General features: G+C 71.3%; 3 protein-coding genes across 3 annotated transcripts; 1 reads left to right on the forward strand and 2 right to left on the reverse strand.

Moving 5' to 3' along the window:
- Positions 1-666: 666 nt before the first annotated feature.
- On the reverse strand, positions 667-5361 carry MAPK7 (mitogen-activated protein kinase 7). Its single transcript, XM_086481295.1, is given in 15 exon segments — positions 667-785; positions 961-1148; positions 1245-1357; positions 1359-1376; positions 2013-2059; positions 2097-2424; positions 3045-3379; positions 3598-3763; positions 3765-3953; positions 3956-4093; positions 4095-4187; positions 4189-4465; positions 4864-4975; positions 4978-5028; positions 5151-5361. Coding segments are annotated over 15 exon segments (2385 nt in total).
- A 132-nt stretch (positions 5362-5493) lies between these two features.
- On the forward strand, positions 5494-16154 carry LOC147412503 (uncharacterized). The gene is given in 9 exon segments (XM_086481296.1): positions 5494-5500; positions 6034-6120; positions 6264-6323; positions 6576-7012; positions 7014-7130; positions 7132-7851; positions 13781-14482; positions 14714-15718; positions 15813-16154. Coding segments are annotated over 9 exon segments (3477 nt in total).
- A 319-nt stretch (positions 16155-16473) lies between these two features.
- LOC147412504 (serine protease 53-like) lies at positions 16474-23868 on the reverse strand. The gene is made up of 9 exons (XM_086481297.1): positions 23796-23868; positions 22664-22832; positions 21594-21871; positions 20846-21012; positions 19530-19741; positions 19012-19095; positions 18044-18279; positions 17310-17458; positions 16474-16875 (listed from the first exon to the last, which is right to left on the reverse strand). Exons 1-9 carry the CDS (start codon positions 23866-23868, stop codon positions 16474-16476), a joined length of 1770 nt encoding a protein of 589 aa, XP_086337423.1.
- Between the last annotated feature and the right edge of the window lie 267 nt (positions 23869-24135).

Raw genomic sequence — 24135 nt, forward strand, 5'->3', positions numbered from 1 at the left:
CCCAGGGGGTCCCTGCAGCTCCCAGGGGGTCCCCACGAGCCCCTATAGCCCCCTATAAGTTCCCCTTACCGCTCTGCGCATTACCAAACGGTTCTATAGAAGACCGTACGCGCCTCTATAGTTGCTTACGGCCCCACACAGCCCCTATAGCTCCGTAGAGTCTCTTACGACTCTATGGAGCCCATACTTCCCCACAGAGCCTATACAGGTTCCTATAGGCCCCTGTGGCCCCTATAGGTCCATAGAGTCTCCAACTATCCTATGGAACCCGTATGTCCCCATAGAGCCCACACAGCTCCCTATAGCCCCCCTACGGCCCCTATAGCCCCGTAGAGTCTCCTACAGCCCTACAGACCCCGTAGGTCCTCATGGAGCCTACACGGTTCCCTATAGTCCTTTATAGATCTGCAGAGTCTCCTGCAACCCTATACGTCCCCACACAGCCTATATGGCTCTGTATAGCCCCCTACAGCCCCTATAGATCCATCGAATCTCCTACGATGTTATGGAGCCCATACATCTCCATAAAGCCTATATGAGTCCCTATAGCCCCCTACGGCCCCTATAAGTCCGTAGAGTCTCCTATGACCCTATGGAGCCCATACATCCCGTACAGCTCCCTGTAGCCCCTACAGCTCCTATAGGTCCATAGAGTCTCCTATGACCCTATGGAGCCCGTATGTCCCCATACAGCTCCTCGTAGCCCCCTATGGCCCCTATAGGTCCGTAGAGTCTCCCACAGCCCCAGAGCCCCCCCACAAGGTCCCCTCCACCCCCTATAGCCCCTATAGGACACCAAGGAGCCAGGATAGACGCCCCCTATAGGTCCCTCGCCCGGGCATCACGAAAACGGGGGCTGTTTCCTTACAAATTTAATGGGGGGGGGGGGGGGGGGCCAGGGGCGGGGCCAAGGCACCAAAGGGGGGGGGGCGTGGCCAAGGCACCAAGGAGGGGCGGGGCCGTGTGGGGGGGCGTGGCCCTGGGTTGCCCCCCCCGCCGTCAGGGGTCGGGAGAGGTCGTCGGCGAGGAGCATGGGGGAGCCGAGCTGGAGGTCGCGCTGGAGGCTCTCGAGGGCGGCGGGGCTGAGGCGATGGACCTCCAGCCAATCGGCGAGCAGCGAGGCCGAGAGCGGCGCCGAATCGCCCTGGCTGCGGGGGGGGGCGGAGGGGGGCGTGGCCTCAGCCCCGGATGCCGGGGGGCGGGGGGTCCCGTCCGCCCCCACAGCCCGGGGCGTCCCCTCTTACCTGTCCTTGGGGTCGCCCACCATGTCCAGCGATTGGCTGAGGAACTCCTCCAGGTCGAAGCCACACCCCGTAGCCCGGCGCCGCTGCCCTTGGGGGGTCACCGAAAAGACGGGGTGGCAGCAGGTCCTCCACCTACGGGGGCGGGGGGGGGTGATGGGGGTGAGGAGGATGATGATGTTCAACACGGCCGATGCCCAAGCTCTTGGGACCCAGAAGACCTGGGATGGAGCCACCAACCCAACCCCAACCCAACCCAACCCAACCCAACCATCCTCTGGGGTCCAGAAGACCTGGGATGGAGTCACCAACCCAACCCCAACCCCAACCCAACCCAACCATCCTCTGGAGCCCAGAAGACCTGGGATGGAGTCACCAACCCAACCCCAACCCAACCCAACCATCCTCTGGAGCCCAGAAGACCTGGGATGGAGTCACCAACCCAACCCCAACCCAACCCAACCCAACCATCCTCTGGGGTCCAGAAGACCTGGGATGGAGTCACCAACCCAACCCCAACCCAACCCAACCAACCTCTGGGGTCCAGAAGACCAGGGAGAGCCACCAACCCAACCCCAACCCAACCAACCTCTGGGGCCCAGAAGACCCAGGATAGAGTCACCAACCCAACCCAACCATCTTCTGGGGCCCAGAAGACCTGGGATGAAGCCACCGACCCCAACCCACAACCCAACCCAACCAACCTCTGGGGCCCAGAAGACCCGGGATGGAGCCACCAACCCAACCCCAACCCGCCCCTGGGCCCCTCACCTGTGACTTGGAGAGCTGCTGGGTGACAGTGGCCACGTCGGGGTCCGCTGCCGGGAGCGGGGCGGCGGGGGGCTCAGGCCAGACCTCGGGGCCCGGCCACGTTTCGGGGGGTCCTCCGCAAGGCGGGGCGGGGCAAGGGGGAGGGGGAGCGGTGGGGCGGGGCGGGGGCGGGGGGCGAGGTGGGGGCCCCGTCCCTCATCTTGGTCCAGCGCTCAAGGAGGTGGCGGTCGTCGTCGGTGAGGACGAGGCCCCGGAGCCCCTCGCCCCGGCCTCGGGGCTCGCGCCGCTCCCGCTCCCGCTGCTTCTTCTCCCGCTCCTTCGCCCGCTCCTGCCGCCGCCGGCGCTTCTCCTCCCGCTCCCGCTGCCGCTCCGCCGCCGTCACCGGCTTCCGGCCCTCCGGCGCCTCCGGGGCCTGCGCACGGCAGGTCTGGCGGGGCAACCAGGGAGGCCCAGGGATGGAGCCACCGACCCAACCCCACCCCAACCCGCTCAATCCAACCCAACACCAACCACTTCCCTGGGAGCCGGGAGACCAAGGAGGGCGCCACCGACCCAACCCAATCATCAGCCATCCCTTGGGATCCAGGAGAACAGGGATGGAGCCACCAACCCAACCCCAACCAAATCCCAACCCAAACCTGACCCAAGCACAACCAACCCTTGGGGCCCAGGAGACTAGGGATGGAGCCACCAACCCAACCCAACCCAACCCAACCCCTGGGACCAAGGACACCTGGGATGGAGCCACCAACCCCAACCCTACCACAACCAACCTCTGGGAGCTGGAAGACCTGGGATGGAGCCACCAGGCCCACCCAACCCAACCCCAACCAACCCCTGGGACCCAGGAGAACAGGGGTGGAGCCACCAACCCAACTCAGCTCAACCCAACCCCAACCCGACCCAACCACAACCAACCTCTGGGAGCTGGAAGACCTGGGATGGAGCCACCAGGCCCACCCAACACAACTCCACACCAACCCCTGGGACCCAGGAGAACAGGGGTGGACCCACCAACCCCACCCAGAGCACTTCAGGGTGTCCCTCACCTTTGCTCTTGTTCCTCATGGCCGACTTGAGCAGAGCCGCCTTGAGGGCGGCCTTGGTGTCGTCAGAAATGGCGCCGTCCCGCTTGGGCGCCACGGGGGCCCCTGGCTCCACCTTCACGCGGGGAGAGTCCATTGGGCAGTCAGTGGCAGGGGCAGGGCCGGGGCTCGGCATGTCCACGTCGGCACAGGGCCAGGCCGGGCCAACACCGGCCACCGCGGCATTGGGCGCGTTGACGTTGGCCATGGCTGCGTTGGCCACGTTGACGTTGCTGTTGGTCATGGCGGTGCTGATGTTGGCCCATGTTGGCGCCGGCCATGCTGACGTCGGCCACGTTGACTTTGGCCATGGCAGAGCTGGCCACGACGCCGGCGTTGGCCACGTTGACGCCGGCGTTGCCCATGCTGACGTCGGCCATGGCGACGCCGGAGTTGGCCACGTTGACGCCGGCCATCCTGACGCTCGCAGTAGCCATGTTGACGTTGGCCGCGTCGACGCCCACGTTGGCCGCGCTGACGTCGCCCGCAGGGACGTTAACGTCGGCCGCGGGCGGCGTTGGCCGCGTTGACCCCGACGCCGGCGACGCCGGCCGGGGCGAAGGCGATTTGCCGCCGGATGCCGTCGCGGCGGGCGTGGAAGTCGGCGATCTCGGCCACGATGGCCGCCTTGATCTCCTCCTTGGTGAGCGCCCGGCGGTCGAGAGGCGAAGTCGAAGGCCGGGACGCACTCGGGCTCGTCCTCGGGGTCGTGGTACTTGGCCAGGAACGGGTGCCGCAGCGCCTCGGCCACCCCCACCCGCTCCCGCGGGTCGAAGCGCAGCATCCGGCCCAACAGCGCCAACGCCGCCGGCTCGGCGTCGCCGAAGAGGCTCTCCCACGGCACCGCCGGCCGCGCGGCGGCAGGCTCTGCACGTAGGCCCGCACCCGTTCGGCGCCGATGGCCGCCATGACGGTGGCCGGCGGCGTCCCCAGCACGGCCATGATGAGCTGCAGCTGGTGGACGTAGTTCCTGCCGGGGAAGAGCTGCCGGCGACCCCAACATCTCGGCGAAGATGCATCCGACCGACCACATGTCGATGGCGCGGGTGTAACGGTGGAGCGAGAGCAGCAGCTCCGGCGCCCGGTACCGAGCGGGTGGCCACGTACTCGGTGAGGAAGGCCTTGGCGTGCCGCGGGTCAGCGCCCAGCCCCCGGGCCATGCCGAAGTCGCCGATCTTCAGCTCGCAGTTCTCGTTCACCAGGAGGTTGCTGGGCTTCAGGTCGCGGTGGAGGACGTTGGCCGAGTGGATGTACTTGAGGCCGCGCAGGAGCTGGTAGAGGAAGTAGCGGACGTGCTCCAGCGTCAGCGGCTGCGAGGAGTGGATGATCTGGTGGAGGTCGCTCTCCATCAGGTCCAGCACCACGTAGCTGCAGGCGGGAAGGGGGACCCAGGCGTCCGGGAGGGGCCGGAGACGTCCCCGTGGGTGCCGCCACCACCCAACATCCCCGGTTGGCCAACGGGGCTCCATCCCACGTGTCCTCCTGCCCCACAAGAGCACCCAAGAGGGTACAGGAGACGTCCCTACGGGGCCCACCACCGCTCAACATCGCCAGTCGGCCAATGGGGCTCCATCCCACGTGTCCTCCTGCCCCACAGGAGCACCCAGGAGGGGATGGAGACGTCCCTACGGGGCCCACCATCACCCAATGTCCCCAGTCGGCCAATGGGGCTCCATCCCACGTGTCCTTCTGCCCCACAGGAGCACCCAGGAGGGTACAGAGAGGTCCCTACGGGGATCCACCACCACCCGGGGGAGGGGACGCACACGGAGCGGAACTCGCCGTAGGGGACGGTGGGCTTGAGGATGTCCTTGATGCCGATGATGTTGTCGTGCTTGAAGTGCTTGAGGATCTTCAGCTCCCGCAGGGTCCTCTTGCGTTGGTCACCACGTCGAAGGCGTTGGGGATCTTCTTGATGGCCACCTGCTGCCCTGGTGGCCCCGGCGATGGCGGCTCGTCAACCGGCCACCCCTTGACGACCCCCAACCGGCCCGCAAAGGGCCCCGGGGGTCCACCCACTCCCCAAATCTCCCTCCCCCAGTGTCCGGCTCACCGGTGTCGCGGCGGCGGGCGGAGCTGACGACGCCGTAGGCGCCGGTGCCGATGGTCTCGATGACCTCGTACTCGTCGCCCACCTCGAAGGTGACGTCCAGCGCCCGCGCCTTCAGCAGGGCCAGGGGGCCGCCGCCGCCCCCGCCCCCCACCGGCCCGCGCCCGGCGGGCGGGTCACGGCGACCCACGGCCTCCGGCTCCGCCTCCGTCATGGCGCCTGCGGCACTTGGTCAGGGTGTGGAAATGGGGGACACGACCCCCCCACCGCGCCCGGGACCCACATATCCCACGGACCCCCCCGGGACCCACACCCCGCGCCCCATAGCGGTGCCGTAGCAACGGCGATGGACGGTTGCCGCGACGATGGGGCGGTTGCCATGGCGATGGCGGGGACACCCACCCCCCCCCACCCCCCACCCCAGCCCCCCAACTCCGGGACCACTCACCTTCCCCCACCCCCCCCCCCCGGCGCCACCGCCCCGCTCCCGCCGCTCCCGCGGGGACCCGGATGTGACGCCACGGGGCCACGCCTTCCTCCCTCCCCCAACCCTCTTCCCGCGGCCCCCGCCCAATAAACCACCCCCTTCCACCCGCGCCCGCCAATCCGCGCCCGAATATACCACACCTTCCCCTCCGCGGCTTCCCCGGGCCACGCCCCCCTCCGCCAATCAGCGCCCGAATAAACCACACCTTCCCCTCCCTGGCCACGCCCCCCTCCGCCAATCAGCGTGCGCGGGGTGGGTGCGGCACACAAGGCCACACCCCCCGCCCCCCCCCCCCCCGGCGTTGCCATAGGGGGGAGGGCGTTGCTCTAGGGGTGGTTAAAGGAAGTGGCGTCACAGTGGGCGGGGCTCGGGCGCTGGACACGCCCCCTCCTCCCTCAGCCCAGCAGGTCGGGGGGCGCCGGGAGCCCCCGGCCCCCACAGCGCCCCACAGCGCCGTGACGATGCAGGCCAGCGCCAGCCCCTCGGGTAAGGGGGGGGGCCCGGACATCCGGGTCCCCTGAGCTCCCCGCACCCCCCCCCCCCCTCCCCCAGACCCACATGTTGGGGGGCGCCTCGGTGCCCCCCATGACGTGCCGTGTCCTCCCCCCGCCCCCCCCCCCCCCACCCAGGCTGCCCCATGGACGCCCCGTCCGGAGCCGCTGAGGAGACCCCCAAGGAGATGGCGGCAGGTGAGACCCCTGGGGGGGGGACACGCAGGCGTCCGGGACCCCCAGCTCCCCCTTTGTGGGGCAGGACCAGATGTCCAGGACCCCCAACACCTCCCAGCGTGGGGAACCCAGCCACCCGGGACCCCTCGAATCCCCCCCGGTGTGGCGCAGAAGGGGGGGACCCAAGCGTCTGGGCCCCCCAACGCCTCCCAATGTGGGGCAGAAGGGGGGAGGCAGCCACCCGGACCCCCTGAATGCCCCCCGGGCACCCAGGACCCCCAACTCCCCCCGGTGTGGCTCAGAAAGGGGGACCCAGATGTCCTGGCCCCCCAACTCCCCGCAACGTGGCTCAGAGGAGGGTCCCCCCCCACCACACCCGGGGGGTCCCTGACCCCCTTTCCCTCCCCCCCCCCCCCCCGCCCCCGCCTTTTCTCCCCGGCGCAGCCCCCCCCGGCCGCCCCTACATCTGCAGCGAATGCGGCAAATCCTTCGGGCAGTGGTCGAAGCTGGAGCGGCACCGGCGCAGCCACACGGGCGAGCGCCCCAACGCCTGCGGCGAGTGCGGCAAGCGCTTCGCCCAGCGCTCCCACCTGGCCCAGCACCTCCGCACCCACACCGGCGAGCGGCCCTACCGCTGCGGCGACTGCGGCAAGGCCTTCGGCTGGAGCTCCAACCTGGCCCAGCACCGCCGCGTCCACACCGGCGAGCGGCCCCTACCGCTGCGGCGAGTGCGGCAAGGCCTTCAGCCAGAGCACCAACCTGGTGAAGCACCAGCGCGCCCACGCCGGCGAGCGGCCCTACGCCTGCGGCGAGTGCCGGAAGGCGTTCTACCCGCAGCTCCGACCTCCTCCAGCACCAGACCAGCCACTCCGGCGAGCGGCCCTACCGCTGCGGCCAGTGCGGCAAGAGCTTCGCCCAACGCGCCAACCTCCTCAAGCACGGCAAGACCCACGGCGCCGAGAAGCCCTTCCGCTGCGGCGAGTGCGGCAAGGGCTTCGTCCAGAGCTCCGAGCTCATCCAGCACCAGCGCAGCCACAGCGGCGAGAAGCCCTTCGCCTGCGCCGAGTGCGGCAAGCGCTTCGGCCACGGCGCCACCCTGGCCAAGCACCGGCGCCTCCACCTGGGCCTGCAGCCGCACCGCTGCGGCGAGTGCGGGCGGGCCTTCGGGCTGCGCTCGGCGCTGGCGCGGCACCAGCGGGCCCACGGCGAGGGGCGGCCCTTCGCCTGCGGTGAGTGCGGCCAGGCCTTCGCCCTCCGCTCCAACCTGGCCCTCCACCGGCGGACGCACGCCGGCGAGCGGCCCTACCGCTGCGGGGAGTGCGGCAAGGCCTTCGGCATGAGCTCCACGCTGGTGCGGCACCAGCGGATCCACACCGGCGAGAAGCCCTACGGCTGCGGCGAGTGCGGCCGGGCTTTCGTCCGCAGCGCCCACCTGGAGCAGCACCGGCGCACCCACACCGGCGAGAGGCCCTACGGCTGCGCCCGCTGCGGCCGGCGCTTCAGCCAGAGCTCCAACCTCATCACCCACGAGAGGGTGCACCTGGAGGAGGCCCACGGGGCGGCGCAGCAGGCGGCGGGGCTCGGTCAACCGGGCTCGGAAACGTCGGAGGGGCGCCCAGAGGCCAAGACGTCGGAGGGTCAACGGGGTCTGGAGACGTCGGAGGGTCAACCGGGGTCGGAAACATTGGAGGGGCACCCAAAGGCCAAGATGTTGGAGGATCAACTGGGTTTGGAGACGTCGGAGGGTCAACCGGGCTCGGAAACGTCGGAGGGGCGCCCAAAGGCCAAGACGTCGGAGGGTCAACTGGGTTTGGAGACGTCGGAGGGTCAACCGGGCTCGGAACGTCGGAGGGGCGCCCAAAGGCCAAGATGTTGGAGGGTCAACGGGGTTTGGAGACGTCGGAGGGTCAACCGGGCTCGGAAAGATCAGAGGGGCACCCAAAACCCGAGAGACTTGGCACGCAACCAGGCTTGGAGATGACGGGGGGGCACCCAAAGACCGAGATGTTGGAGGGTCAACCGAGCGTGGAGGTGTTGGAGGGTCAACCAGGCTTGGTGACGTCGAGGGTCAACCAGGCTTGGTGACGTCGGAGGGTCAGCCAGGCTTGGTGACGTCGGAGGGTCAACCAGGCTTGGTGACGTCAGAGGGTCAGCCAGGCTTGGTGACGTCGGAGGGTCAACCAGGCTTGGTGACGTTGGTGGAGCACCCAAAGCCCAAGAGACTTGGGGTGCCCCAAGGGTCGGAGATGACGGAGGGGCACCCAGAGGTGGGTCCCTCCATGGCGGGTCACCCCAAGGCGCTGGACCCCCAAGGGGCGGAGCCTCTGCCGAGGACCCAGGCGTCCTGAGGGGGTGGGACAAACCCCTGCGACGCCATTGGCCGAGGGGGTGGGTGTGGCTGAGGGGGAGGGGGGATTGGCCAAGAGGAAGGAGCGGGACTGACGCGGGATTGGATGGAGGGGTGGGATCCTGGCAGGGGGTTGGCTGAGGGGGGCGGGGGGGGAGGGGATACTGAGATGGGATTGGCTGAGAGCAGGGGGCGGGACTGGCGTGGGATTCTCCATGAATGAGGGGGGCAGGGTGGACTGAGACGGGATTGGGCCATAGCGGGGGGGGGGGGGGGGGGGGAGGGGGGGGAGGGTGTGAAATACTGACAGGGGATTGGCCCAGACCCTGGGCAGCAGGGCCAGGCACCGCGTGATTGGCCGAGCCATGGGAGTGCTTCGCCGCCATTGGCTGAGAGACCTGGGGGGGGGGGAGGGGGCGGGGACACAAATAAAGATGGTGAAATCCCAGATTTAGAGATTCTTCGCTGCCGGGGCACCTGGGGCCCCTTTGGGGGTGGGGCTTGGGGGGTGTGTCCCGGATGCCCGGGTCCCCTTTGGGGGCGGGGTCACAGAGAGACGGAGGCGGAGACACGGACTCGGTTTATTTCCCATTAACACACAAGGGGGAGGGGAAAGGGGCGGGATCACACGTGGAACCGCCCCTCTGAGGGAGCCACGCCCCTTTTCCAGCGAGGGAGGGGCTAAAGAGGCTCTGCCCCCCCGCAGCAACAAGGGGATAGGGATGGGGGGCGTGGCTACGCCGTCCCGGCGGGGGGCGTGGTCGGGGATGGGCGTGTCCTGCGGGGAGGGGGCGTGGCCATGCCGGCGCTGGTGCTTGCGCAGCCCCGCCCGGGCCCCGAAGCGTTTGGGGCAGAGGGGGCAGGCGAAGGGGCGGGGCTCCGAGGAGGCCACGCCCCCATCGGACAGGCACGCCCCCGGGGCTCCGATGGGGGCCGCCATGTTGGGGGCGGTCACGTTGGGGCCTCCGCAGGCGTCGGCCACGTCGAGGGCGCCACAGCCCACGGCGCCTCGGGCGGCCATGTCATGGCTGGCCTGGGCAACCACGGCGTGGCCGGCTCCGGCGGCCATGTCATGGCCAAGTCCAGCGGCCATATTGTGGCCAGCTCCAGCAGCCACTTTGTGGCCAAGTTGGGCAGCTACATCATGCTCAGTGCCGGCAGCCATGCCGTGGCCAACGCCGGTGGCCGTGCCAGGGCCAGGTTGACCACCCAGGTCATGCCCAGCACTGGTAGCCATGTTGTGGCCAACGCCAGTGGCCATACCATGGCCGGGCTGACCACTCAGGTCATGCCCAGCACCGGTGACTGTGCCATGGTCAATGCCGGTGGCCGTACCACGGCCAGGTTGACCACCCAGGTCATGCCCAGCACCGGTAGCCATGTTGTGGCCAACACTGGTGGCCATACCATGACCAGGTTGACCGCCCAGGTCATGCCCAGCACCAGCAGCCATGTTGTGGCCAACGCCGGTGGCCGCACCATGGCCAGGTTGACCACCCAGGTCATGCCCAGCACCAGCAGCCATGTTGTGGCCAACGCTGGTGACCATACCATGGCCAGGTTGACCACCCATGTCATGCCCAGCACCGGCAGCCACGCCGTGACCAATACCAGTGGCCATACCATGGCTGGGTTGACCACCCACGTCATGCCAGTGGCCGACGGCCACGCCGTAGCCAACACCAGTGGCCATGCCATGGCCAGTCTGAGCACCCATGTCATGCCCAGCACCAGCGGCCGTGCCGTGGCCAACGCTGGTGGCCGTACCATGGCCGGGTTGACCGCCCATGTCATGCTGAGCACCAGTGGCCATGCCGTGGCCAACACCGGTGGCCATACTGTGGCCGGGTTGACCACCCGTGTCGTGCCCAGCGCCGGCAGCCACGCCGTGGCCAACCCTGGCGGCCATATTGTGGCCAGCCCCAGCAGCCAGGTCATGGCCAAGCCTGGCGGCCACGCCCTGGCCCCCTCCGGCAACGCCGAGGCCGGCCCCGGCGGCCATACTGAGGCCGGCCCCGGCGGCCACGTCGCCCCCGCCTCCCGCCTCCCTCTTCCCGTGCGTCCTCTCGTGCTTGCGCAGCCCCGAGGCGCCCCCGAAGCCCTTCCCGCAGCGCCCGCAGGCGTAGGGCCTCTCGCCCGAGTGCGTCTGCCGGTGCTTGCCCAGCGCCGCCCTCTCCCCGAAGCCCTTCCCGCACTCCCCGCACCGCCAGGGCCGCTCCCCGCTGTGGGTCAGCCGGTGCCTCTTGAGGTCCCAGGAGGCCACGAAGGCTTTGCCGCACTCCCCGCACCGCCACGGCCGCTCGCCGGTGTGGGTCCGCCGGTGCACCGCCAGGTCGGCCGGCTGGCGGAAGGCTTTGCCGCACTCGCCGCAGCCGTAGGGCTTCACGCCCTGGTGGGCGCGCTGGTGCCGGCGGTAGCTGGAGGGGTCGGAGAACATCCGCCCGCACTGGGGGCAGAGGTAGGGGCGCTCGCCGGTGTGGACGCGCTGGTGGCTCTGGTAGGAGGAGAGCTGGGTGAAGGCTTTGCCGCAGGTGCCGCAGGCGTAGGGCTTGCGGGGGGCGTGGATGCGCTGGTGGCAGGCGAGCGAGGACGAGCGGCCGAAGCTCTTGCCGCACTCGGCGCAGAGGAAGGGCCGCTCGCCGGTGTGGCTGCGCTGGTGGTTGCGGAGGTCCTTGCGCTCGGCGTAGGCCTTGGGGCAGGCGCCGCAGCGGTGGGGGCGCAGCCCGGCGTGGCCCCGGCGGTGCTTGCGGTAGACGGAAGGGTCGGCGAAGGATTTGGGGCAGTCGGGGCAGGAGAAGGGGCGCTCGCCGGTGTGGGCGCGCTGGTGGATGGTGAGCTTGGAGAGGGTGCCGTAGGATTTGGGGCAGGCGGCGCAGGGGAAGAGCGGGGCGGGGCGGGGGCAGGCGGCGCAGGGGGCGTCCTCGGCGGTGGGGGCGTCTCCGGGTGGTTTGGGCGCGGAGGTGGTGGCGGCGGTGGCGTCTCCGGATGCTCCGGGGGCGTCGGCAGCGCCGGCCGCACTGGTGGTGGCATCTCCGTGGGGGTCGGAGGCGGCGGCGGCGGCGGCGGTGGAGGTGGCCATTGCGGCGGAGGGATCTGCGGGTGGTTTGGCACCTCTGGACCTGGTGGCACCTCTGGATCGGGGTGTTTTGGACGCGTCCGCCGCGGTGGTGGCATCTCCGGGGGCTTTGGACGCCACCGTGGCGGCGGTGGTGGCGCCTCTGGACCTGGTGGTGGTGGCGCCTCGGGACCGGGGGGTGGTGGCAGCTCTGGACCGGGTGGCGGTGGCTCCTCTGGACCTGGTGGCGGTGGGCGCAGCCGTGGTGGTGGTGGTGGTGGTGGTGGTGGCGGCAGCCCTGGACCTGGCCGTGGCGGCGCTTCTGGACCTGGTGGTGGCCCCCCGGGAGGCGGCGGGCACGTCCGCGACGGCGGCGGCGCCTCTGGACCTGGTGGCGGTGGCGGCGGCGGCGGCGGCGGCGGCGCCCCTGGACCTGGTGGCGGTGGCGCCGCTCGGGGACGCGCGGGTCTGGGCGCGGCGCGGGGCGGGGGCGTCCCCGTGGGTGTCGACTTGGGGGTCCCCGTGGGTGGCGGCGTGGAGGTCTGCATGGGGGTCCCCCGGGGCGTCCCCACGGGCGCCATCGCGGCCATGGGTGTCACCACCGACGTCCCCACGGGTGCCACCACGGACGTCACTACGGGTGCCATCGTGGCCGCGGGCGCCATCTTGGACATCCCCACGGGCGCCACCAAGGACGTCCCCGCGGGCGCCCTCTTGGCCACGGGTGTCCCCACCCGGACCCTCCTGCCGCTCCTCCATGGCCCCTGCGGACACGACCACCATGTTTGGGGGGGGGACGGGGGGAGGGGGAGAGGTGCTACCCGGACACCACCCCCCCCCCCCCGCACCCCCACCCCCCCGCTCCCATTTTACACCGATTTTGCACCATTTTACCCCATTTCGCACCTGAGGGGCTGCACCCAGGTGGGGGGGGGGGGGGTGGTGTCACCCCTTCCCCCACCCCTTTGTCGGTGGCAAGATGGTGGCATGGGTGGGGGAGGGGCGTTGCAATGCACCATGGGGAACGGGGGGGGTGCCATGGGGGGGTCGCAATGCACCATGGGGAAGGGGGGGTGCAATGGGGGGTCGCAATGCACTGGGGGGGGTGGGGGGGGCAATGGGGGGGTGTCGCAATGCACCACGGGAAGAGCAGTGCAATTTGAGGGGGGGTGGGGGTGCAACGCTCCCCCGGAGCGGGGTGGGGGGGGGTGTTGCAATTTGGGGGGGGGTGTCTCTGCAAAGCGGGGGGGGGGGGGGGGGGGGTGTTGCAATGCACCATGGGAACGGGGGTGCAATGGGGGGGGGGGGTCGGCCCGTGCAATGCGGGGGGGGGGGGGCCGCGATGCACCCCGGGAAGGACGGTGCAATGCGAGGGGGGGGGGGGGTCGCAATGCACCATGGGAAGGGGGGTGGGGGTTTGGGGGGGGTGGCGGGGTTTGGGGGGGGGGGGGTCCCGTCCTTACCTGGGGGGGGGCTCCGCTCGGGGCGCGGCGCGGCGGGCGCTAGGACCGCGGGGGGGGCGGGGCGGGGGTGGGTGGGTGGGGTGTGTGAGGTGGGCGGAGCTTCCGGCGGGGAGGGGGAAGCGGAAGGGGCGGGGCCAGCGGTCGCTTCCGGTCTCCCCAGCAACAAAAGGAGGTGCCGGTGCGCGGGTCGGGGGGGGGGGCGGGGGGGGGGCACACCCCTAGCGTGGGGGGAGGGGCCATGGGGGGGGGAGGGGACCTCGAACCCCCCCCCCCCCCCCAGATTGGTGGGGCCGGGGATGGGGGGGGGGGGGGGAAGAGGGGAGGGGTTGGGGGTTGGGGGTCGCGATGTGTTTTGGGGAAAAACGGGGGGTTTTGGGGGTTATTTTCTAATTTAACCCTTTGTCTTCCAGCCCCCCCCTCCCCCCCCCCCCCAGCGTTGGGAGCCCGGTGCATTGTGGGACACCGAGGGGTGGTCCCGCCCTCCTGGGGGTGTCCGGTGTCCCGTCGTCGTCCCCCCCCCCCCCCCCGCTCCACCATGGCGGCGTCGCCGGTGCCGTCGCCGGAGCGCCTGTGCGCGCCGACATCGTCGTCGTCGTCGTCGTCGTCGTCCGAGCGCCGTTACCGGTGCGGCGAGTGCGGGCGGAGCTACCGGCACGCCGGCAGCCTGGTGAACCACCGCCGGAGCCACCAAACCGGCGTCTACGGCTGCGGCGCCTGCGGCAAAGAGCTCTACAACCTGGCCGCCCTCAGCAGCCACCGCCGCGCCCACCGCCGCGCCCAGGTCAGCGCCGGCCAGGCGGCGGCGGCGGCGTCATCCTCGGCGGCGTCGGCATCCTCGGCGGCGTCACCGGCGCAGTCGTCCTCGGCGCCGCCGCCGGGACGGCTGTACAGCTGCGGGGAGTGCGGGCGGCGGTACCGGCACCGCGGCAGCCTGGCCAACCACCGGCACACGCACCGCACCGGCGTCTTCGCCTGCCCGCTCTGCCCCAAGCACTTCCCCAACCTCATGGCGCTGCGCACCCACGCCCGCGGGCACCGGCGGGGGCGCCGGGCCGCGCCGCGCCGCCCGACCGGCGAGGCCGCCGGCGCCGCCGAGCGGGCGTACCGGTGCGAGGCGTGCGGCAAGACCTACCGGCACTCGGGCAGCCTCATCAACCACAAGCAGACGCACCAGACGGGCGATTTCGGCTGCGGGCTCTGCGCCAAGCGCTTCACCAACCTGGGCGCCCTCAAGGGGCACCTGCGGGGGCACCGGCGGCGCCGCCACCACCAGCGCCACCCCCACCGCCGCAACGGCTGCGCCGCCGCCGCCATGGCGACCGTGCCCGCGCCGCCGCCGCCGCCGCCCGGCATCTACCAGTGCTCGCTGTGCCCCAAGGAGTTCGGCGGGCTGCCGGCGCTGCGGGCGCATTTCCGGCGGCACCGGCGGCCGCGGGGCGTCGAGGAGGACAAGGAGGAGGAGGAGGAGGAGGAGGAGGAGGAGGAGGAGGAGGAGGAGGAGCGGCCCTTCCTCTGCAGCCTCTGCGGCAGCATCTTCCCCGGCGAGGCCGACCTGGCGCGGCACCACCGGGAGGAGCACGTGGCGGCGTCGCCGCCGCCGCCGTCGTCGCCGGAGGGGTGTTGGGGGGAGGCGTGGGGCGAGGAGCCGTGGCACATCTGCGGCTACTGCGGGCAGCCCTTCGCCGGGCTGGCGAGCCTGCGGGAGCACAGCCGGAGCCACCGCGCCGAGGAGGCGGCCGCCCTGGCCGACGTGGCCGGGGGGGAGCGGCGGCACCACGGCCGCCAGCGCCGACACGCCTGCGGCGTCTGCGGCAAGACCTACCGGCACGGCGGGAGCCTGGTGAACCACCGGCAGAGCCACCAGACCGGCGTCTTCCCCTGCGCCGGCTGCGCCCGGCGCTACCCCAACCTCGCCGCGTACCGCGGCCACCTCCGCAGCCACCCGGGCTGCAAGGCGGGAACGCCGGCGGCGCCGGCGGAGGAACCGGCGTGCGACGCCTGCGCCGGCGAGGAGGAGGAGGAGGAGGCGGCGGCGGCGCGGCCGTTCCGGTGCGAGGTGTGCGGGCGGAGCTACAAGCACGCCGGCAGCCTGGTGAACCACCGGCAGACCCACACCACGGGGCTGTTCCGGTGCGGCGCCTGCCCCAAGGCCTTCCCCAACCCCATGGCCCTCAAGAACCACCGGCGCAGCCACGGCGAGCGCCGCCGGCACCGCTGCGGGCTCTGCCCCAAGGCCTTCCGCCTCCGCCGGCAGCTCCTGGGACACCAGCGCCTGCACCACGGCGGCGGCGGCGACGGCAGCGACAGCCACCTGCCGGCGGGCGAGGGGACGCCGGGGTCCGTGGGGCGCCGGGACGCGGCGTTGGAGGACGCCGTGGCACCACCGGCCGTGGCGGAGGCGCCTCTGTGGCACCCGGGCGCGGCGGAGGCGGCGTTGGAGGATCCCTCGGCGCCGCCGAGCGCGGCGCCGGTGGAGGAGGCACCCACGGGACGCCTGGGTGGGACGGAGACGGCGCCGGGGGGCTCCGCGGCGCCGCCGGCGGCGTCACGGGTGGGCGCCGGACCCCCGGGCGCGGCGGAGGCGGCGTTGGGCGACCCCTCGACCCCCCCAAACGGCGTCGCCGGCGCCGCCGGGGCACCTGGAGACGCCGGTGACGGCGCTGGAGTCGTCGCCGTCGCCGCGGACGGCGTTGTCGGCGCCGGGGGCATCGCCGGTGCACCCCAACCCGCGGGAAACGGGGGGCGAGGCCTCCTCGGCCGCCGACCGGGCGGGACCCCCGGAGGAGGTGACGGTGTTGGGGCCCACCCCGGCGCCCCCCACCGCGGGGCCGGAGCGGGGACCCCCCAGCGCCCGTGGGGCGGCCGGCAAGGCGTCCCCGGCCCCCCGGCCCCCGGTTGGGGGGCAGCAGCGGGGGGCTCGGCCCCCCCGGCATCGACCCGCCGCCCCCCGGCACCGCTCCCCCGGGGGGGCCGAGGCTGACGGGTGAGGGGGCTGGGGGGGGGGGGTGGTCCCTCCCCGTGATTAAATTTGGGTTGTTTTGGAGCAGTTTTGGGTGGATTTTGACTCTCAGCGGGGTGTGACCCCAGAAAGTCAGGTTGGGGACCCCCGGGTGTGCCCTGAGTGGGACTGGGGACCCCCAAAATGGGGCTGGGGACCCCCCAGTGTGCCCGGAGTGGGGCTGGGGACCCCCGAACGTGTCCAGAATGGGGTCGGGACCACCAGAAAGAGCCGGGGGGGGGGGGGGGGGGGCACTGCAGACCACCACCGCTTTATTGCCCCGCGCCGGAGCCCCCCCAAAGTGGGGGTCAGGCCTTGCCAGGGTCCCCCTGGCCCTCTGGGACCTCCCCGGATCCGGGGTCCCCCCGAAATTCAGGGTTCTCCGTGGGCTCTGGCTCCCGCCGAACGTCGGGGTCCTCCGTGGGGTGGGGGGGCGCCACCAGGACGCCGGGGTTCTCCGTGGTTTCGGGGCGCTCCCGGAACCCCAGGGCCCCCTCCTCGTCCTCTTCCTCCTCCTCCTCTTCCTCACGGGGGTCCGGGGGGGGCTCGGCGAAATAGGCCTCGCGGGTGACGCCGGTGATCCAGCGCTCGTAGTGGGGGGTGGCGGTGAAGAGGGGGGGCCCCCCCTGGGCGCAGCCCCCCAGGCTGGCCGTCCCCTCCAGGAACCAGACCCCCCGCTCCTCGCAGGCCAGCGGGGACCCCCCGTCCAGCTGTGGGGGGACCCCCCGTCAGCACGGGGCTGGGGGGATTTCCCCCCCCCCCTCACCCTTCCGGGACACCCCAAAACCACCCCCAGCCCCCCCCCCCCGCCCAGAAGGGATCCCACGACCTGCCCGAAAGGGACCCCCGGACCCCAAAACCCCCAGGAGGGACCACTGGGACCCCCCAAAACCACCAAAAGGGACCCCCAGATACCCCAAATGGGACCCCACGGCCCCGAAAGGGACCTGAGAGACCCCAAGAAGGGACACGGGGACCCCACTAATGACCCCAGGAGGGACATGGGGACCCCAAAAGGGACCCCAAAAGGGACACAGGGACCCCACAGGTGGCCCCAGGAGGGAAATGGGGACCCCAAAAGGGGACCCAGGGACCCCACAGGGGACCCCAGGAGGGACTTGGGGACCCCCCCGTCCCCGCTGACCTGGCAGGCGCTGGTGCCCTCGGGGAGGGTGATGCAGAAGGTGTCGGGGGGCGCCGGGACCCCCTCGTCACCCCCCGTGTCCCCCCGCGTCCCGCAGGACTCCGCGATCGTCACCTCGACGCTGAGCAGCTCCTCGGGGACGGACGAGCCTGGGGGGGGGGGACGGGGACACGGGGGGGACGTGGGGGGGTGTCACGGGGGTGGGGATGTGGGTGGGGGACAGCGGGGACAGGGACCCCCGGGATGATGGGGGCACGGGGGACCCCAGGGACAGGGTTACGGGGTGCCCCCCACCCATATGTCGGGGTCTCGGGGGTTATGGAGGGGGACCCCCGGGGTGAGAGGGACATGGGGGACCCCAGGGGTGGGGACCCCAGGGATGGGACCCCAGGGGTGACAGGGACACGGGGGACCCCAGAGGTGGGGACCCCAGGGATGGGACCCCAGGGATGGGACCCCCGGGGTGACAGGGACATGGGGGACCCCAGGGGTGGGGACCCCAGGGATGGGACCCCAGGGGTGGGGACCCTGGGGATGATGGGGACCCCAGGGACAGGGTTATGGGGTGCCCCCCACCCATATGTCGGGGTCTCGGGGGTTATGGAGAGGGACCCCCGGGGTGAGAGGGACATGGGGGACCCCCGGGATGGGGACCCCAGGGCTGGGGACCCTGGGGATGATGGGGACCCCAGGGACGGGGCCCCCCAGGGGTGCCGGGGACACGGGGGTCTCACCGTTGGGGGCCAGCAGGGCCCAGCAGCGGGTGCCGGGGGGCCGGCGGTGGTCGCCGTAGGGCAGGCAGAGGGGCCGCCGGGCCGGCCCGGGGGGCAGGGGGGGCTCCAGGCGCAGCAGGGCCAGGTCGTGCCCCCCGCCCCGCCCCACGTAGGCGCCGTGCAGGTGCAGGCGGGACCCCCGGCCCCCCGCGTCCCCCGACGTCGCCCTCACCTCCCAGGCGGCCGCGTCCTGCTGCCTGCGCCCCCCCCAAAGCTGGGTGGCCCGGGCGGGGACCCCCGGGACCACCCACACCCCCCCACACACCCCACACATCCCCCCCCCGCCCCATGGATCCCCAGGGTTTCGGGGGACGCTATGGGGCGGTTGGGGGTCCCAAAGGGCCAGGGCCCTTCCCCAGGGACAGGGACCCCCCACCCTGCACCCCCCGGGGTGTTGGGGATCCCCCCCCCCCAACATACACACCCCCACCCCCCCCCTCCCTCGGATCACCAGGTCCCGGGGGACGCTATGGGGCACAGGGGGTGGTTGGGGGTCCCGGAGGATTCCATGGGGCCCAGGGGGCAGCTGGGGGTCCTGTGGGGTCCCGTGGGGCAGTGGGGGATCCTGGGGGGCAGCTGGGGGTCCCATAGGGCCCAGGGGGCATTTGGGGGTCCCGGGGGATTCCATGGGGCCCAGGGTGCAGAGGGGGGGTCCCGTGGGGCAGCTGAGGGTCCCAGGGGGCATTTGAGGGTCCAGTGGGGCCCAGGGGGCAGTTGGGGGTCCCGGGGGATTCCATGGGGCCCAGGGGGCAGCTGGGGGTCCCAGGGGGCGTTTGAGGGTCCAGTGGGGCCCAGGGGGCAGTTGGGGGTCCCGGGGGATTCCATGGGGCCCAGGGGGCAGTTGGGGGTCCCGGGGGATTCCATGGGTCCCGTGGGGCAGCTGGGGGTCCCGGGGGGCGGTGGGGGGGTCCCGGGGGTCCCGGCCTCACCCGATGAAGCAGTGGGCCGCCGCCAGCACCCAGCCCTCGGCCACCAGCGCCCCCCCGCAGCGGTGCCGCCCCCCCAGGCGCAGGCTGACGGCCCAGGGCCAGGCGGGGCCGCGGGGGGGGGGTCAGGGGGGGGCCCCCCTGCATCCCGCACCCTGGGGGTGGGGGGGGGGGCAAGGGGAAGGGGGGTCAGCCCTGGCACCGGGGTCCTCTCACATGGGGGGGGGGTGGGACACGGGGTGGGACCCCCCTCTCCTCCATTATATTTGGGTCCCAGGGCTTGCCCCCCCAAAAAAAACCAGGGTCTCAGGGGTCTATGGGGCATCCCCCCAAAAAAAAAACCCAGGGTCCCAGGGGGTTATGGGGGCCCCCCCCCATATATCAGGTCTCAGGGGTTATGGGGCACCCCCCACCCATATATGGGGGTCCCGGGGGTTATAGGACGCCCCCCCACTCATATATCGGGGTCCCAGGGGTTATGGGTCACCCCCCCCCCAGAAGTGGGTCGCTCACCCAGGCACTTGCCGTCCTCCAGGCCGGGGGGCGGGGGGTCCCCCCGGGGGGCGAAGGCGGCGGGGGGCAGGCGGCGGCGCAGCCAGCGCCCGTGGGCCCCCAGCCCCGTGGCCAGCGCCGGCCCGTTGGGGCGCGCGCACCCCACGGCGAAGCTCAGCACCCCGGCCTGCACCCAGCGGCCCCCCGCGCCCCTGCACGCCACCGGGCCCCCCGAGTCCGCCTGGGGGGGGAAGCGGGTCAGTGGGGGGCGAGGGGGGCCCCCCCAGGCCCTGTAAAGGGCCCTATGGACCCCACGGAGCCCCTATAGACCCCCTGCAGCCCCATGGAGCCCCCCTCTCTCCCCCCCATAGACCCCCCACAGCCCCACAGATCCCCCTCTCGCTCCCTATAGCCCCCCCCAGGCCCTTCATAGGCCCCTATAGCCCCTCTATTGCCCCCGTACAGCCCCATAGACCCCACAGACCCCCTACAGCCCCACATACGTCCCCCACAGCCCCCCCTTAGACCCCACAGACCCCCCTCAGCCCCACATTCACCCCCCATAGCCCCTGTATAGGCCCCACAGACCCCCCACAGCCCCGCATACGCCTCCTATAGACCCCTTACAGCCCCACATACACCCCCCACAGCCCCTCTATAGACCCCCTAGACCCTCACAGCCCCACATATGCCCCCTATAGCCCCTCTATAGACCCTGTATACCCCCTACAGCCCCACATACACCCCCCACAGCCCCTCTATAGACACCCTAGACACTCACAGCCCCACATACGCCCCCCCAGCCCCCCCACAGACCCCCACAGACCCCCCCAGCCCCACATATGCCCCCTATAGCCCCTCTATAGACCCCCTAGACCCCCACAGCCCCCATAGACCCCCCATAGCCCCACATACGCCTCCTGTAGACCCCTTACAGCCCCACATACACCCCCCACAGCCCCTCTATAGACCCCCTAGACCTTCACAGCCCCACATACGCCCCCCCCGACCCCCTACAGCCCCACATACGCCCCCTATAGCCCCTCTATAGACCCCCTATACCCCCTACAGCCCCACATCCACCCCCCACAGCCCCTCTATAGACCCCCTATACCCCCTACAGCCCCACATCCACCCCCCACAGACCCCCCACAGACCCCCACAGACCCCCCACAGCCCAACATGTGCCCCCTATAGCCCCTCTATAGACCCCCTAGACCCCCACAGCCCCACATACGCCCCCCACAGACCCCCTACAGCCCCACCTACGCCCCCCCCCAGACCCACATACACCCCCCGCAGCCCCTCTATAGACCCCCTAGACCCCCCCCAGCCCCCCCGGCACCTGGCAGGCGCCGCGGCCGCCCCGCTGCCCCCCGGCACAGAGCATGCCGGGCCTGGCCGGCCGCGCCAGCTCCCGGCGCCGCAGGTTGCCGTGGAGGCAGTTGCAGGTGTCGCGGCTGAGCAGGTCCAGGGCCACCTGCTGCAGGGGGGACCCGGCCGGCAGCGACACTGCCCCGCCGCCGGGGGGCGCCCTCAGCCACAGCCCCACCGCCGGGGGGAGCAGCCGCCCGGGGGGGGGGAGGCGGAGATGGAGGCCCACCAGCATGGGGGGGTCACCACCGTGGGGAGAGGGGATGGGGACCCACCACCGTGGGGAGGTAGAGATGGAGACCCACCACCATGGAGACCCATCACGATGGGGACAAAGGGGATGGGGACCCACCACCATGGGGACCCCCCCCGTGGGGAGGTGGAGGTGGAGACCCACCACCCAGGTGGGGTCACCATCATGGAGACCCACCACCGTGGGGGCAAAGGGGATGGGGACCCACCACCATGGAGACCCACAAACATGGGGAGACAGGGCATGGAGACACACCCCCGCCCCCCCCCCCCCCCCCCGTGGAGACCCACCACCCATGGGGACCCCCCACTGTGGAGACCCACCTCTGCAGGGACCCAGCTGACCACCCCGTGGAGACACCCCCACCCCCCCCCCCACGGGGACCCACCTGACCAAGAACCACCCCATGGGGACCCGCCACCGTGGGGCCCCACCCCCAGGGGACACCCCCCCGGGATGTCCTCACCGTTCTCAGCCACGTGTCCCCACCCGGTGACCCAGCACGGGGTGCCGAAGGCGAAGGGGTGGCCGGGCTGGGGCAGGCAGATGGTCCCCACGTGGGGGCCGAGGGCCACGGGGGTCTCCAGGCGGGCCAGCGCCAGGTCGTGGCCCGCTTCCACCCGCCGGTAGCCCTCGTGGACCACCACCTCCACCACCGTCCTCTCCTGGCCGCCCTGGTCCTGCAGGCGCAGCCGGCCCACCACCGCCCGCCAGGCCCTGGGCTCCGCCCGGCTCCCGTTGGGCCTGGGGGGGGGGATCACCGGTGTCACCCAGATGGGTTCTAGGTGCCCCAACCAGGTTCTGGGTGCCCCAAGCCCAGCCATGGGTGCTCCAGCCGGGTTCTAGGTGCCCCAACCCCACTCTTGGGTGCCCTAACCAGGTTCTAGGTGTCCCAACCAGGTTCCAGGTGCCCCAACCCCAGTCTTGGATGCCCCAACCCCGGTCGTGGGTGCCCCAACCAGGTTCTGGGTGCCCTGGAGAGGATCAGGGTGGTGCAGTGGAGATCTAGCTGGCCCAATGGGGATCTAGCTGGACCAACGTGGATCTAGGTGGCCCCACAGGGTTATAGGTGGTCCAACGAGGGAGCTAGGTGACCCAAAGGGGTTCTGGGAGCCCTGGAGAGGATCTAGGTGGCCCAAAGTGGTTCTAGGTGGCCCAACGGGGGTCTCAGTGGCCCCATAGGGTTCTAGGTGGTCCCACGAGGATCTAGGTGGGCCAAAGGTGTTCTGGGAGCCCTGGAGAAGATCTAGGTGGCCCAACAGGTGTCTAGGTGGCCCAGTGGGGATCTAGGTTGCCCAATGGGGTTCTGGGTGGCCCAATGGGGTTCTGGGTGGTCCCAAGAGGATCTAGGTGGCCCAGAGGGGTTCTGGGAGCCCCGGTGAGGATATAGGTGGCCCAACAGGGGTTGAGGGGTCCCCAGGAGGATCTGGGCACACCAGGGGGGATCCAGGTGGCCCGACAGGACGCAGACAGGGGGGTCCCACTCCAGAACCACACCACACCCCCCCCCACTCCCCCCAGGTCCCCAGGACTCACCCCTGGAAGCAGTGGGCGGCCGAGAGCACCCACTGGGGGGTGACGAGGGTGCCCCCGCAGAAGTGCTCCCCCTGCAGCTGGAGGCTCACTTGCCACGGCCACTCACCGGCCCGGGCGGCCGAGCCCCCCACCACGCGGCCCAGCTCCCGCCGGTGCCCGCACTCGGGCTCTGTGGGCCCCACACCCGTCAGCACGGACCCCCCCAAATCCCCAGGACCCCCACCAAATCCCTGGGACACCCCCAAATCCCCAGGACTCTCCCTGAATCCCTGGGACCCCCCCAAATCCCTGGTTTCTCCCCCCCAACACCTCACCCTGCCCTGATTTCAACACCCACCCCCCCCCCCAGGGGTTATTGCACCACTGGGGCAGGAAGGGACACTCGGGACCCCCCCCCCCCCCAAATCCCTGGGACCTCCCCAAATCCCTGGTTCCCCAAGCCCACACCCTGCCCTGATTTCACCCCCCCCGGGGGTTATTGCGACACCGGGCGGGCAGGAAGGGGTTGCGACAACATTTTGGGGAGGGGGGGGAAGTAGGGGCCGGGTGTCTGTGCCCCCACCCCCCACCATATCTGGGTGCCCCCCCCCATGTCTGGGTCTCCCCTAAATGTCTGGGTGCCCCCCCCCCGGACCCCCAAGCTGCCACTGAGACCCCTGGGTGCTTGGGGGGGGGTCCCCAAACGCCTGGGAAGGCGTGGGGGGGGGGGTGGGTGTCCCCAATGAGGGGGGGGGGAAGGGCCCCTTCCCGGCAGCAAGGGGGGTGCTCATGAATATGCAGCGGCTCATTTGCATATGATTTACCTGCAGGAGTCTCCCCAGCTGAAATTTGGGCATCTGTGGAAGGAAAAAATGGGGTTTGGGGGGGGGTGGGTGTGTGTGTGTCAGAGCGTGGGGCACCCCCACCCCCACCCTGGGGAACCCAGGCATCCGGGCGCCCCCCCCCCCCCCCCCCCGCCATCCTGGGCATCCCGGCTCATTTTTTTGGGGTTTTTTGGGTGACCTCGACCTTTCCGGTATGACCGGTCGAGTGGGGAGCCCCGCCCGGACGCCTGGGTGCCCCCCCCCGGGGCGGGGGGTGGGTCCCCTTCCGCCACCAGACATTTGAGGTGTCCCCCCCAAAAAGAACTCACGGGCCAGGAGCAGGAGCAGGAGGGCGGCAGCGTGTCGAGGCGTGTGGAGGCGTGTCGAGGCGTGTCGGGACATGGCGGAGGCCCGGGGGGGTCCCGAGGGGTCCGTGGGGGGTCCCCGTGGGTCTTTGGGGTGTCCCTGGGGGTCCCTTGGGGTCTGTGGAGGTCCCTGTGGGTCTGTGGGGTATGTGGAGGGGGGTCCCTGTGGGTCCATTGGGGTCTGTGGGGGTGTCCGTGGGTCCATGGGGGGTGTCTGTGGGTCTGTGGGGAGGTCCATGGGTGTCCCTGTGGGTCTGTGGGGGTCTGTGGGGGTGTCCGTGGGTCCATGGGGGGTACACATAGG

This window comes from Leptosomus discolor, unplaced genomic scaffold, assembly GCF_034619465.1.
Source record: "Leptosomus discolor isolate bLepDis1 unplaced genomic scaffold, bLepDis1.hap2 HAP2_SCAFFOLD_124, whole genome shotgun sequence".
NCBI lineage: Eukaryota > Metazoa > Chordata > Aves > Leptosomiformes > Leptosomidae > Leptosomus > Leptosomus discolor.